This window comes from Cuculus canorus, chromosome 8, assembly GCF_017976375.1.
Source record: "Cuculus canorus isolate bCucCan1 chromosome 8, bCucCan1.pri, whole genome shotgun sequence".
NCBI classification, from domain to species: domain Eukaryota; kingdom Metazoa; phylum Chordata; class Aves; order Cuculiformes; family Cuculidae; genus Cuculus; species Cuculus canorus.
The window spans coordinates 1074979-1089606 of record NC_071408.1 but is presented as its reverse complement, the minus strand read 5'-3'; the positions used below and the strand labels follow the sequence as shown (position 1 = coordinate 1089606).

Genomic DNA, 14628 nt, shown 5'->3' with positions numbered 1-14628 from the left:
GCATAGATGCCAGCGTAGGGTGTTGCCCTGTACACTTGGCCCCACCTCAACGCGTCTTCTTCTACCTGTGAAGGCATCCACGGTGGCCTCCAGGCTCTGTTGGCGTCCCCTCTCGGCGATGATGGAGATGGTGTACTCTGTCCCGGGCTCCAGCTCCGAGAGGGTGAGCTGCGACTCATCCCGGGGCACTGTCACTTCGGAGGCCATCCCTGAGGCAGGGGTGAAGGTGACACGGTAGTGGTCGATGGGCCCCGTGGCTTTGGTCCAGGCCAGCGAGATGGATGTCTCTGTGGAGGCTGTCACCAGGAGGTCCCGGGGGCTATCGAGCTCTGTGGGAGAGGGTTGGTGCAAACGTATGTCCCCATGCATGAGCCATCCCATGGAGGCGTTTGAGCCATAGGAGCTGGCTGTGCCTGGAGCACACGAGGACAAACTCACCTGTCCTGGCATTCATGGTGGCTGGCACGCTCTGCTGGCTGTCCATCACAGCTGAAATCCCGATACCGTACTCTGTCCCTGGGACTAGATCTGCCAGGGGGTGCAAAGGACACGAAGGGGCGTGAGGGCAGCACCTGTCCGGGTGTCCTCAGAGTGCAACCCACCCACCTCCCATGGCGGGGGACAGGGGGAACCCTCCGGAGCAGCCTTGGGGTGGGCAGGGTGGGCAGCCCTCCCAGTTCCTCTGCGCGTTGGAGAAGAGCTGAGCCTCTTTAAAAAGCCCCGTGGATGCCTTTGGACGGGGAATTTGGGTTATTCTAGCTAAGAAACAAGCAAATTTAAAAAGTTGTTGCTGAGGTCTGCTGTAATTGCTGGCATTGAGACAGAAATTGTGTGTGTGAGCGGAATCCACATGATAACGTAGCTATATTTGTTTCCAAAGTGATTCAATACCAAATATTGTCACAAGGCTGGTGTCTCGAAGAGAAATAAATTATGCAGAGTAAATTAAATGCACATAATTAGGGAAGCCGCAGTCTTTCTTGAAGCCCAATCAGGTGCTGCTGCTTGGTTGTGGACGCATCCTGCGATGCCTTCCTCAGGGCACATGGGAATGGAGCTCATCCAGCTCCTTCTCTACACGTCTCTTGCTGATTACTGTTCTGTCTTCACGGGACATCTCCCACCTCTGCCTGTCACTTCGGCTTGGCTGCTGGCAGCTTTGTTCCCCACCTCCCTGGGCTTCATAATCTCTCCCACGGGGTTAGAGGAACCCATAAACCCTCCAGCCTGGCCTGGCGCTCCTCCCCTAGGGACCCCAGAACCCCCAGAACCTTCCCCTGGAGGCCGTGAGGGAGGGAAACTCCCGTCCCTTGGTCCCCTTCTGTCCCTACGGTGCAGCCTTGGTGCTGGGGGGGAGATGGACCCTGTTCCCTCCTGCCCTCCCGGAAAGGAGAAGAGCCAGGGAGAAAGGCGGAGGAGAGGAAGAAAAGTGTAGGAGTACATAAAACGATGCTTTTTTTCTCTCCCAGCTCTTTTGGGTACAGCAATATTACCAATACTTCTGTGCAAGTGCTGATATTTGGAGAGGCACGCGGGCAGGGCAGGGCTAGCTGTATTTTTAAGCTTAATTCTTTGATAAGCTCTGCTCAGCGCCGTTCCTCACTGCTTTTCCTGCAGGCAGATGAAGGAATCACCAGTTGTTTTCTATGAGGTGGATCCCACCGCATCCTGGGTGGCTGGAAATCCACCCTGACAGACTTAGCAGCATGTGCAACAATGCTGCCGCCTGCGTGACCGGGCTGTGGCTCATGTGCCATCCTGACAGCTGTGGCTGTCCCGGCTTTTTTGTCACCAGAATGTTTTTTGGGTTTTCTGCTATAATTAGATTTTTTTTAAAATATAGATTATTACATAGTATTTCATTTAGGGGATGATGGAGGCGCTGTGTATAAATTGCTCACTGTACCCTCCTACATGAAAGATATTGGGGGGCTGGAGCCCAGAGGGCAACAAGGGGGGGGGGGGGGGGCGGAGAACAAGGGTTGGGGAGCGGGGAACTGGGAATGTTTAGTCTGGAGAAGAGGAGACGGTTTTGCTTTCTACAACTGCCTGAAAGGAGACTGTAGTGAGATAAGCACTGGTCTCTTCTCCCAAGTGACAAGGGATAGGAGGGGAGGCCTCAAGCTGCACCAGCAGAGGGTTACACTGGATATTAGGAAAAAATTCTTTACTGAGAAAGTGGTGAAGCATTGGCCCAGGCTGCCCAGGGCAGTGGTGGTGTTACCGCTCCTGGAGGGGTTAAAAACAAGTGTAGATGTGGCACTTTGGGACATGGTTTAGTAGGTACAGTGGTGCTGTGTTGATGATGGGACTTAACTGCCTTTTCCAACCTTAACAATTCCAAGATTCTGTCCAATTGACTCTGTGTCTCTGGGGTTTGCTCTGGGGGTCCCTGAAGCCCTGCCCGAGCCCGGCAGCAGCCAGGCAGCGCCGCTGCCACCACGCAGAGACTTGGCAGCTCTCTGTATTCTTACTTAGGGAAAAGAAAACCTGCCCGCTGCCTCTTCCTCTGCTGCAAGCTCGGGCTGTGCCGTGGGGTCATCACAGTTTGGGTCACTAGGGTAGAGTTGCACCTCTGCCCCAGGGAGGAGGATTTGTCCCATTTTGAGTGCTGCTTCTCATCTAGAGCGGCAATGAGTGCCTAGAGGAAAGCCAGGAGGGGACTAGCACTGGGTCTCTGATCCCTCGCTGCCCCCCTTCATCTCATCTCACTTCTCCACGTGTGTCCTCATCACAAATGCAGCAGAAACTATCCCTAACATTTCCTTTTTCCGCATACCATGTTTTTCAAGCTAACTGCCCTAACTGCTTTCCTGCCCTCCAGCCTTTCTCGTGACTTGGTGCCACAGTGTCTGTGACTTTATATCTGATTTTCCCACTGAACTTATTCCCATAGGTCCATACGGCAGAGATGCCTGAGCCTTCTTCGAGCTGGGAAGGTCCCTGAAGGGCAAAGAGAGTCTGTGTGGAAGAAGTTGGTGTCCTTCCACACTGAAGAGCTTCAAGCTGAATGAGTGATCTTTTTTGCATGTGTGTAAGTCAGATTTTTCTTTGCTCAAAAACTGCCCCTGGAGCCTGAAGTCTAGCAGGCACACAGTTGTAGTTGAAATAAAAAGAAACCCAGATCTCACACGGTGTTTTGTGGTGTTGCTGCAAAGGGTGTTTGGGACTTTCCTGGCAGAGAGAGGTGGGTGGTGTTTGCAGCTCCTGGTGGCACTCCCTGAATAACGTACTGCCTGAGGGACCTGCTCAAAAATAGCATCCCTGGCTTCGGGTCTCCTTTGTGCCCAAGTTGGATCCCCATCGCTGCCTGTGGTGCATTGGCACATGCAGCTCTTTCCCAGCAAGGAAAAAAAGAAGGGCAAAGCGGTATTTTCCTCTAGATCAGCCTAAAAAGCCTTCCTCTCCTCATTTCTCACTTTGTTCCTTGCCAGCTCTGTTTGGGACCTGGGCAGACCCTTGCTGGAGGTGTGCCGCTCAGAGGATGCATCACTTGGAAGTGCATCCCTTGGAGGTGCATTGCTTGGAGGAGCATCACTCAACTTGTGGATAAGCAGTGCCCAAATCCAGATCCTTGGGGGAAAAATGAGCTCCATCCCACAGAAAACCTTCCCTCCGGTAACCAGCAAGCTCCAAAACAGCCTCAAATTTGTGCCAGCGTGAGGACAGCAGAGCTTCAGTTCTGATTTGGGCTCTCCATTGCTCTTCCTGCAGAAGGTGGAGGAGAAGGGAGGGCGGAAAGGCTCAGAGGTGCTTGCATACCTGCGAGTGTGGCCCGCGTGGTGGGACCGGTGTCCCGAGGCACCAGAACTTCGTGGTAGTGCTCCCCAGCCAGGGTGCTGTAGACCACCCTGTAGCTGTGCGCCTCGGCCTCGCTGTTGTCCCAGGCGAGCTCGAGGCTGGCGGGCGTCCGCGAGCCCACCCGCAGGTTCTTGGGGGCGTCAATCTCTGTATGACACAAGGGAAAGAGGCTCCATCTCACTGCTGGGCACCTGGGATGCACCCCACAGCCTTGGCACGGCGGGACGGCAGCGCAGGACGGCTCGGGTGTGACGTCTGTGAGGTCCCCCGTGTGGTGCCTCCTCCCCAGGGCATGTCCCTTGGCTGGGGCTGGGACATCTGCTCTCACCTCCTGCTCAGCACAGACCCGGAGATGCCACCACGAGACTGACGCAAGTGCTGGGGCATTCACAACATCCCTCCATAAGTCACTTTGGGAGCAAACGGAATATTATTTGCGAAAGAAAAGCATTTTCCCCCTATATTAGAGTAAGGGAAACTGAGGCAGTGTGCGTAAGAGCAAAGGGGCTTTGCAGCAGTCACGTGTTGGCCCGAGCTGCTTTTAGAAGAACCTTGAGCATTTCTACAGGCTCATCCGTGCTCAGACATTGCCCAAAGTGTTCGTTTATTAGTGCTGCTGAGGCTGTGCACGGAATCTGCTCTGATCTGCACGATAAACCTGTCCAGCGAGTGACTGGTTGGTGCTGGGCGGGGGCTGGGTGCCAGCAGATGGGGGGCAATTACCGCTCCTTGATGGCTCTGAGTTTAGGGGGGGGATTTTTTATGCTGCCTTTTAGAAAGAAAGCAAGGAAGGCCAAGGTAGCAAATCAGTTGGGGTGAACATCTCGTCTGAAGTATATATCTATAGAGATATACGCACACACAATTCACACACCACAGCTACTGTAATAGGAGCCTCGTATCCACCAGTAACGTACACGACAAGTAATTTATATACCATAAACCAGCACTGCAATACACGCTCTACCTCCTCCTTTATGGCACGGTAAATTAAACCTTTTAGCTATCTGCAGGCTTAACATTAATTAAAGTTTTACCGACCAGTTAGGGTATTCAGAGGAGTTATAAAATAAGATAACCACGTTTCTGACTGGGTTGCTTTTAGCCGCTTGACTGCCGGTTCCTCGGGCTATGCATCTGCCTTGGCTCTCGATGCTGAATGGGAGGTGAGCATCGCCTTGAATTCAGACCCGTGCTTGCTGGCTCGGGGCTTTCCAGGGCTGCACGTTGGGCTACGGGTGCTATCAAGGGCATGAAGTGCCGGGTTTAAAAGCTTTAGCCGAGGGCTGCAGCTAAGCTGTGGGTCTGAATGGGCTCTGAAGCTGGTGGGGATGTGTCCCAGGTGGCGGCTGCCTTGATGCTGCAGCAGGAGGCGGCCAAGGCATGGTTTGCTTGGGGGTTGTCATCTCATTGCAGGGGTTTGAGCCATCTGCCTGCTTGCTGGCATCTGGGGTCACCTGAGGTGCCCTGGGGGCCACGTGAGCATCCTCGTAGGGCGTGGTGGAGACCCGCTGCGCGGGAGGTTAAGGTACTAAACAGAAATGTAGGCACTAGTGGAGGGCGATCTTAGGGTGTGTGTCTTAGAGTGAGCTGAATCACTCGCTCTGTGCTGGGACAGCGATGGGATGCAACACACCTGCATTCAGGCATCTTCATCTGGACCTGCATCTTAACCATCGTGTTTTCATCACACCGCTTCCTCCCAGCAAACCAGAAAAAAGAACCCCACTTGTGCTGGAGAAAACCAGGTACCACTAAACCACAGATGCAAAAAAATCTGTTTTGGCTCTGAACGCACAAACCCCCACGCTTGTTGCAGGACTGCGCGCCTGCAGTTTGCAGCAAGCCATTAAAAACTGACGCCGGTTCTCCCAGCAAAGCCAGCTAGCTACCTGTGGTAAACTGGGCAAGGGCCGGCTGGCTCTCGTTGGCACCCCGGAGGGCGCTGACGGCGAGGTGGTAGCGGGCGCCGGGGCGCAGAGCCTGCAGGGAGTACTGGCTGAGGGGGGGCTGCAGGCGGAAGGTGGTCCTCCCCCCCTCCCCGTCTGCCAGCCCGTACTTCAGCAGGATGGCGTCCACCTTGGCACGTGGCGGCGTCCACTCCACAAAGGCCACCGTGTCGGAGACGTCCCGCACAAGGATCTGCGTTGGGCCATCGATGACTGTGGAGCAAAACGGGCACCGGTTATTTTGGGAGAGTTTGAGAGGGAAAGGGTGGTGGCCTCGGGGATATGGAGCTTCAGGAATGCTTCAACCCAGCCTTCAGGGCGGTCTGAATTAGCAGCTAGGGACAAGGCAGAGAGGCAGCGTGGGCAACAATCAATCACCCCAAGGTACTCAAGGGGTTTGGTCCTGGTGGGTCCCCAGTCCTTTACCCCAATCCGCTGTCGCTTTCCTGAACCCTCTCCACTGGCTTAGTGGTGGACAGGTATGGTTGGACTTGATGATCTCAGAGGTCTTTTCCAACCTAGGGATTCTATGATTCATTGATTTTTGTCCCCAGCTGTGGATACTGGAGCAGGACTCGGCAGCTCTACCATCAATGACCATCCAGTACAGCTATAATGCACCTCAAGCCCTTATCTCGAGCTGGTTATCGGCCACAATTCCTCCCATCTTGCGGGATAAAACTTCTTCTGTCTAATCCCTTTGTTTGGCTCTTAGATAACTGCCATGAAAAACATACACTCCTGCTTTGTGCCCAGGTCTTTGAGCCATTCAAACTCTTTTTATCGTCGATCTCCTTCCACTCAATTTAATCTTTTCTGAGTCTTTGCGTCACTGGCAAAATTTATCAGCAATGATATTATGTCTTTTGAAAGGTGTTGACAATGTGTTAAATAAAGTGGGGCCAAGAACCGATCCAAGCATTGAGAGCTGAGGAACGTCTCCAGAAATGTTTCTGCTTTGGTGCCAGCTCCTGGTTTGTCATTAAGCTGAGGGATCAGCTCATAAAGTTGTTGACGCCTTAGCACTGGGGAAAGAGGAGAAAATGCAGATGCTCTGATGAATCTTCAGAGCTAGCTGGGTGTGGGGCTATGGGGGGTGCCCACAAAAGCCTCTCTGATAAGGGGGTTTTAGCTGAATTCATACAGTGGATATACCGGGAGGCTGTTTTAGGTATTTCTGCTTTCTTTTGCAGAGAGTTGGGCTCTTTCCTCCTCTGTATCCCCCAATACTCAGCCTGTGGAAATCATGGGCTCAAGAGCAGGTGATGGGTGCTTTGAGTCCAGCAGGACCCACCTGCTGCGTGGGCAGCTGGACGGGCCAAGCCTGGACATCGCTCCTGTGCGGTGGCAGTGCTGATGCGTGGAGCTTACTGGGCCCCTTTTATCACTTACGTGGTCTCAAGGTGGGGGAAACCCCACGCTTATCCTGTAATCCGGGCTATCGTGCATGCAAGGGCCTCTGATCCACTGTGTGTCTCGGGAAATGACGGTGAACAATAAGGATGTGGTGAGTGCTGCACCCCAGAGGGCCAAGTCCTGTGCGGACAGGAATGGGAAGGACCAGGGTGGCTTAGAGAAGTCTTATCGGGGAACTGGGAGCAGTGAGGTGAGGTCTGGGGAAAAAAACGCCGATGGAGAAGGGAGAATAGCGGGGAAGCATAATATTTAGGTAAGAACTGGTTGTCCAGCTTGGCCAGGACTAGGTCACGCTTAACCCTAAATCTCTAACTACCTCATGTTTTCCAGTCATGCAGGTAATGCTGGGGAGCATCGAGTTCTGCTCAGCTGTGCAGCATGAAACCGTGCCTTTGCTGCTCGACCCTGGCCCAAGGCCTTCAGGCAGGACGAGGATGATGAGGGCAAAGCTATGGGGTTGCTGCAGAGAAAGGCAGACGCGCCAGCGGGGGGACGCCTCCACCGAGCAGAGCGCTGGGAACCCACCTCTCCATCTGCGCTCCCCCGCAAAGGGCAACCACTGAGTTAGAAGCACCAGCCTCTCTTGTTATTTTTTGCTGACTTCCTAGGGAAAGGAAGGTTAGACCTTGACCAGGAGATGTCTCTGTTAGGCCACGTCGAGCTGAGCGGGAGGCAAAGCAGGAGGAGAGAACTATGCCGAGGAAGCTGATGATGATGAAAGGATCCTCCCTTCGCTCTCACTGTTGCCTCAAATTAGCAGCCCGGAGAGAGCACCATCTCGTTATAACCCTCTGGCAGCTCTTTAAATGCTGTTTCCGTTTCCAACAGCTTGGATGGAGGTAGACGTCTGCCTGGCTGCCAGGGCAGACTGCAGCAGACCGGGTGTGGAAAGCCTGGTCTCCACAGTGAGCTCTGCCCATCTCCATGTCTTCTTCGGCGAGGAGAAGACCCCATTGAATTTCCTTTAGCCTATGGGATGGACCACTGAACGGCCAAATAAATTGTTTAGGAGAGGACGTGCCATTGCCCCAGGGTCCCTGCCCTGCTGCTCGGTTTGCCTGAATTGATGGGAGTAGAGGACATTCAGTGGCACAAAAGCATGGGGGAGTTTTAATCTGTTATATATGAGTAGGCAATACACTTATTTGGAGGTGTCCAGCCTCGGGAAAGTGAGATTAGCAGAGAAGAGGAATTAGCTGGATATATAATAAAAGCAGACCTGAGCCTTCGCTCCTAAACCCATTAACCTTGTGACACTTTCTGTGCTCGCAGCAGTTCGGGAAGGAGAGGGACAAAATATCGCATGAAGAAGCTGTTGCTGGGCTGCACCCGTAGCTTGGGCGGTCGGGTGGTGCCAGTTTCATCCCTGCCCATGCACTGACGGCTGCTTTCGCTGCTGGGACCTTATCTGGGGACTAAGGACTGCCGTGCTGCCTGGGGATGGGCTCACTCACGGGTCGAGACGCTGTCGGAGGTGGGAAGGCTCCTGGCTTGTTCCTTCAGGGCCACCACGGTGACGGTGTACTCTTCCCCGGGCTTCAGCCCTGTCTGGTTGAAGGTGGTGACGGTGCTGGGGAGCTGCGCAATGACGCCACCCTCGTTATTCTGCCAAGGAATGGGAATAAGTGTTAAAAAGACAACAAAAATAAAAGGTGTTTGGAGGGGACTGATGCGTGGAGAAGAGGAATCCCCAGCATCGCAGCCTTCCACGCCCACCCCCAAATTGTGTCCTTGCCTGGGCATGTCCCACTGTGGAGGTGCAGAAACCCAGGGTGAAGTCACCCCCCAGGCACAGAGCACTCATGTTGTTGGAGTGAGAAATCCTCCCCATCCCTTCTTTCTTCCTCACCCCCACCCTTTCACCACCACAGCCCACCAACTGCTGTATTTGCAATCTGTGAATCTCCTGTTCTCCAGAAGAGAAAAGACGATAAACCCAAAGCCTTTTCCCTGTTGTTCAGATGCCAGGAACCTCCTGCAGTTCATATGTAGGTATGAAACTGTTATGTCTTTATTTTGTAATCCCCTTCTTTGTAAGTAACTTTATTAACTCACGATACTTAGTGGTTTTGCTCTGAAAAGCCCAAAGTCTTTAAGCAACTGCAAATGTCACTTTCCCTGCCAGTGTTTGGACAAAGGATCTTTTCTTCCCACTCTCTTCACTAATAACACGCTAAACAAATCTTTGCACATAGCTTTCGATTCATGTTCATCTATTTTCTCATTTAAGAGGAAATGTTCCATTTTAGCCATAAATTACCATCTTACCTTTCCTAATTTTCTTTTCTAAATCTGTTTTCGCTTCCCCATCCCCAGAGCACGTGGCAGATGGGCAGTCCTCGCCTGACCCAGCTTCTGCAGGCTGAGAGCATCGCAGGGACCACAGAGGGAAGATTGCTCGGTGGGAGAGAGTGAACACACTCGCAGCGATGCCAAGCACCAAATCAGCATCCTCTTGCCCAGTTTTTAGTAAGACAGAGCAAACTCGATTTTACTCGTAGAGGTTATTTGTGATTCTCCTGTTATAACTGTTGTTTTTAGCCTCAGGGACAAGTTTTTGGTATATTTGGGGTGTGGCGATGGTTTAATGTTTGCCTGAGGGAGCATTGCTTCCAGGCAGTGAAGGAGACAGCACCCTCTGTCTTATTTTAGGAGAAAAGCTGGGGATGGAGACTTCAGAGGAATCAATCTCAGCAGTGGGTGGATAGGAGCACCGCTGTGCTTTTACGGCACCGGACCGTGCACTTGACCAACGCGTGTGAGAACTTCAAAGCCTGGCAAGCTACATCCCTTCTCTGCCCTAAAAACTTACATCCAGGATCAGCCATCCTTTTGCACCTTACGCCTTCTTTAAATCCTGACATGTTTCCATGTTGTTTTAAGTTTTAAGCTTAACAATGGAAAGGAAGGCCAACGGTTTGTGTTTTTTCACTGGCTTGAGAACAATCTATTGTTGATGACCCTGTGGTGAGAAGTCTGCTTCTATCCCAGTGATCCCCGATCCTAAAATGGACACATCCCCACTTATCTGCTTCAGGGACATTCCCTTGAGCTTAATTCTCAAGTCAGCTGTTTGAAAGACAGTTGGGTTTTTTTGCTACCAAAAGCTCCTCCCTGACATTGCTTTATTATTTCAGGTTTTATCCTGACAGTGACTGAAAATTATCCCCGGGTTTGTACCAGCAGCACCTGAACTTCAAATTCCAACACAATTTGCATACAGATGTACCCAAAATTGCTCCCAGATCCTTCCAGCCTTTTTGGAGATGAGGGAGCAGAGTTATTTAAAGCAATTAGGCCCTTGCTTTGTGCTGTATAATGACGCTTTACAGTCAAGAGCATTTAAAACTTTAGGGCCAAGTTCTGCAGTCTCGGCTGTCCAGAGCTGCCTGTGACTAGCGAGGGTTTTGTACAAGTGAAAAACGTCATAATTGAGCCCTTAATCAGCATTTCTTTTACTGCTGGGGCTTGAATGCTCTTGTAAGGCTTCATATACAATTGAAGCTATACTTATGCTTAAATGGTGTAGAAATTATGAATATAGATGAAATACTTGATGTACAATTTTTGTTGCTGCGCATAGAAAATATGCGATATTTAGGGCAACATTTTCATCCTTTCATCTTTTCTGGCACGATTTCTACCTGTTCATCACTGTGATTAAAACTCCATGGCAGGAATTAGCTGTGCGTGTGACTCGGGGATGCTGAAGGTTATTGTCTGAGAGCTGGTGGCTGCTTGGTTTCATCCGGGCTGCTCTGGGTAGTTTATGGTGCGGAGAGCAGGGATGAGGAAAAGAAGGAGATGTAAGGGTTGTGACAAAGGAGATGGAAGGGAAAAAGAGGGAGTGACAGAGAGAAGCAGCAAGGCTAGAAGGTTTATTTATTTATCTGCTTGCTTCTTGATTTTATTAGGGAACTGGACATAAGGAGGAACTTCTTCACGATGAGGGTGGGGAGGCCCTGGCCCAGGTGGCCCAGGGAAGCTGTGGCTGCCCCATCCCTGGAGATGTTGAAGGCCATGCTAGATGAGGCTTTGAGCCCCGATTCAGTGGCACGCGTCCCTGCCCATGCCAGGTGGCTTGGAACTGGATGATCTTTAAAGTCCCTTCCAACCCAAACTATTCCACGATTCTGTGAATTTCTTTGAGGACATGTGTGTCTCGACGGCAAAGACTACAGGAGAAATGCAAGCTGGCAGTTGGAGGCTGAGGTGTTTGGGGTTGTCTGAGGTGAAGCACGCAAATTGCAAACAGAGGTTGGTTCGTTACGGTTGGGTAATTGGAAGCTAATTTATGATCTGCTTGCTCAGTGATTTTAGGGTGATTGGATGTACCCCACGATGGCCCGTGTGCAGCAGCGCTACCTTAGGGATGAAGCTGATCTCCCAGCCGTCGAAGGGGAAGGAGAAGGGCTCCCATTGCACCTCCACCGTAGTCTCTGTTATGGTCTTGAACTTCAGCCCCTCTGGCGTGGCAAGGTCTGGAAAGGAGCGGGAAGTAAGCAGTGTGGGGTGGGATGGAGGTGCTGCCAGTCCCCACCCTGCGCCCTATGGCTATTTTGCTCCCTGGGCCACTAAAATGGAGACATTTTTGATAGCTGTTAGATGAGTCCCTTTATTCCCCCCTCTGGGAGTGTTGGCGGGAGAAGTGGGAAATGCTTGGGTGGCTGAACACCAAAGCATCCTACGGCATCACTGTGCAAACAGGGCAAGTGATGGGATTGCAAAAAGGGTGTCTGGATAGCTTGGTTTCCCTCTGTTTCTTTAATTTCCAAGGTTCCTTTCTGGAAGTGGCCATTACAGCTCGATACTCCCATTTTCCTCCGTGCATCATGGTCCTGGTCAGGACTACATATCTCCTGATGCGCAGCAGCATCTCCTCTTGCTGCACCATCGTCTGTGGAGACATGGGCAACCCATCCAGGAGTGGGAGGAGAACCTGTGACTTCTGTGATACATTGCAATAATTTCTCTGAGGAAAAAAGCCTAATATTTTTGGCCATATTCTGGGGACTTCAATGAAACTGGAAATTTCTCTGATTTTCAGTCATCTGCGTTTTCATCCAGCCTAAGTCCTAAACATAAAGCACAGCATTTCCCCCTTTCCTATATCCCCATACGGCTATAAATGGGGATAAAAATATCCCAAATATTCTTTTTTGAAGGCTCAAGTTTCTGCTGCTGGAAGGTTTCTGTGGAAAATGTGAGCCAGCTTGAGCATCGCCTCTCATTCAGGTACCAGGTGACAAATGCAGTAGGATACTTACTGGTGATCACCTTGGAGGTAACAGGGACGCTCAAGACATCGCTGATGACCGCGTAGACGCTGACGTTGTAGGCAACACCTGGCTCCAGGTCCGTGATGGTGATGCTGCTCCAGTCCCCAGGCACTCGCTGCTGGAGCTGGGCGCCGCCCGGCGCTGATGGCTGGTACGAGATGACATACTCGGTGGCTGCCGCGAGGCTGTCCCACGTCAGCTCAATGGTGCTGTCGCTGATGCCCGTCACTCGCAGGTTTTCAGGAGGAGCCACTGATGGGAAGCGCAGAGGTAAGGACAGTGTCAGGGGTTGTGTGTCTTGTCCTCCCGTCTGGCTGTGGGGAGGGGGCGGTGGGTCTGCCGGTGGGGCACAGGCGTGGGCTTTGGGCTGGCGGTTACGCGCTCTCTGTGGCTGTAGTGCAGGGCAAAGGCTCGGGAGAACCCCAGCGCGGCCACCGTTGCACCGAGAATTTACCACCAACGTTGGGACAAACCTTGCTGGCTTTTTCTCACCTCCTAACCTTTTGCCCGTGGCGCCTTTGGGAACAGGGACAAAAGGGAGGCAGCGGAACAGCAGGGCCTGAGCAGGCCCTGCGTGCCACGCTGTGCCAGGCTGGGTTTCTCCCAGGCTTCGTGTTGCTCCTGTGGGAGCACTTTGAAGCTTTCGCTCACCTGTTAGGGTCTGTTTCTTCCCACCCACGCCCCCCACTACCTGCGGAGCAGTCCTGCCCTTCGTAGCCTTCCTCGCAGACGCAGAGGCCATCCTGGCAGACCCCGCGGCCGCTGCAGGCGTTGGGGCAGTGCAGCCACGCGCAGTCCTCTCCGGCGAAGCCCTCCTGGCAGACGCACGTGCCGTTGACGCAGAGACCCTTCCCCGAGCAGTCGCGGGGGCAGCGCAGCTGCGAGCAATCCTCCCCGGTGAAACCCTCCTCGCAGACACACTCGCCGTCCACGCAGAGCCCGCGGGAGCCACAGCCCGCGGGGCAGCGGAGCTGGGAGCAGTCCTCGCCCCCGTAGTCGTTGTCGCAGATGCACTGTCCCTCCAGGCAGACGCCCCGGCTGGAGCAGCCGCCAGGACAGAGGGGCTCGGAGCAGTTGGTGCCTGCCCAGCCCTCCATGCACACGCAGCTGCACGACTCCAGGCTGAAGTTCCCGTGGCCGCTGCATTGGGGGGTGTAATCCAGCTGCCCTGCAAGGACGCGGGACCGAGAGTCAGAGGTCAGCAGGTGGGAGGTGGAAAAAGGGCAGCGTTGGCCCTGGATCAACCTGTCACTCAGTTGTAGGGGAGGGGGTAAGACGCGGGGCAGGGAAGGGGTGGCCGTCCCTCCGGCTGAGCGCACCCAGCTCTGGGGAGACAATAGCTTTGGGGCTGGCAGGGGCAGAACAGGACGGGACGTGGTTGGGTCCCCAGGAGTCTATCTGCCCCCCGGGAGCACTGGCCTCTGCGGCTGAGTGCCACCGGCCTCCTTAGGGTGCCAGGGCTCCCTTTGGTCTCTCTTCAGCTCAATCCATGGGAACCTCCCGAGACTTCTGACTGTGAAAAAAGCCTTCCCTGGCCAAGCCCTCTGCACCAGCCATAACCTAATGGGCTCCTGTTGTCTCCTCTACACCTGATGTTCCCTTTTACAGGTGAGAGATCTCCTACAAGAAAGAACTATCAAAGACATCATCCTCATCCCTATCCTGATGAGCCTAATTAAGATGAAGCTGTTGGCTTTGCACTAAGTGTCAGGGGTTTGAGCATGCTGGGGTTGGGGGAAAGCGGGCGAAGCACACGGCCACCGTGGCCACCACCTCTAACGTCCCCCCCTTTACCTGGCAGCCTTGCACAGGACGCTCTGGGGCGTGGAGGGATGCAAGGGGACAAAGGCACCAATCACTCTGACACTGCCAACGCTCCTCTCTTTTCCCACTCGAGGTGGACCCACTGCCGCAGCCGAGATAATTTTTCCCTTCTAATTTTTAATGCTTTTCTTCCTCGTGTGAACTAAGGAAGAACAGAAACCTTTTCTATGCTTCCTGTGACACTTGGGAAACCTCTGCGTCGTGAAGAACGCAGCCAGCAGGGCTTTTTGTCCCCCATTTAAGTTTCCCATCCTAGCTGGGCTACTTGAGCGGCAGCCGCTCATGGAAAAGGGGTTCATTTCCCTGCTATACCCACAGACCCCTTTGGGTTACTTTGCAGTATGTTTCCCATCTAAACT

The 14628-nt window shown here is 53.1% G+C and overlaps 1 protein-coding gene across 2 annotated transcripts in view; it reads right to left on the bottom strand.

The window, feature by feature from the left end:
• The window catches only part of TNR (tenascin R), a 72815-nt gene that overhangs the window by 14863 nt on the left and 43324 nt on the right, over positions 1 to 14628 (bottom strand). For both annotated transcript variants that reach the window (XM_054073098.1, XM_054073097.1), the window contains 8 exons: positions 13137 to 13613; positions 12434 to 12697; positions 11532 to 11647; positions 8621 to 8771; positions 5694 to 5963; positions 3763 to 3948; positions 439 to 528; positions 66 to 329 (listed from right to left, as the gene is read on the bottom strand). In XM_054073098.1, the coding sequence (XP_053929073.1) occupies positions 66 to 329; positions 439 to 528; positions 3763 to 3948; positions 5694 to 5963; positions 8621 to 8771; positions 11532 to 11647; positions 12434 to 12697; positions 13137 to 13613 (1818 nt within the window). The remainder of the gene's footprint in view (positions 1 to 65; positions 330 to 438; positions 529 to 3762; positions 3949 to 5693; positions 5964 to 8620; positions 8772 to 11531; positions 11648 to 12433; positions 12698 to 13136; positions 13614 to 14628) is intronic.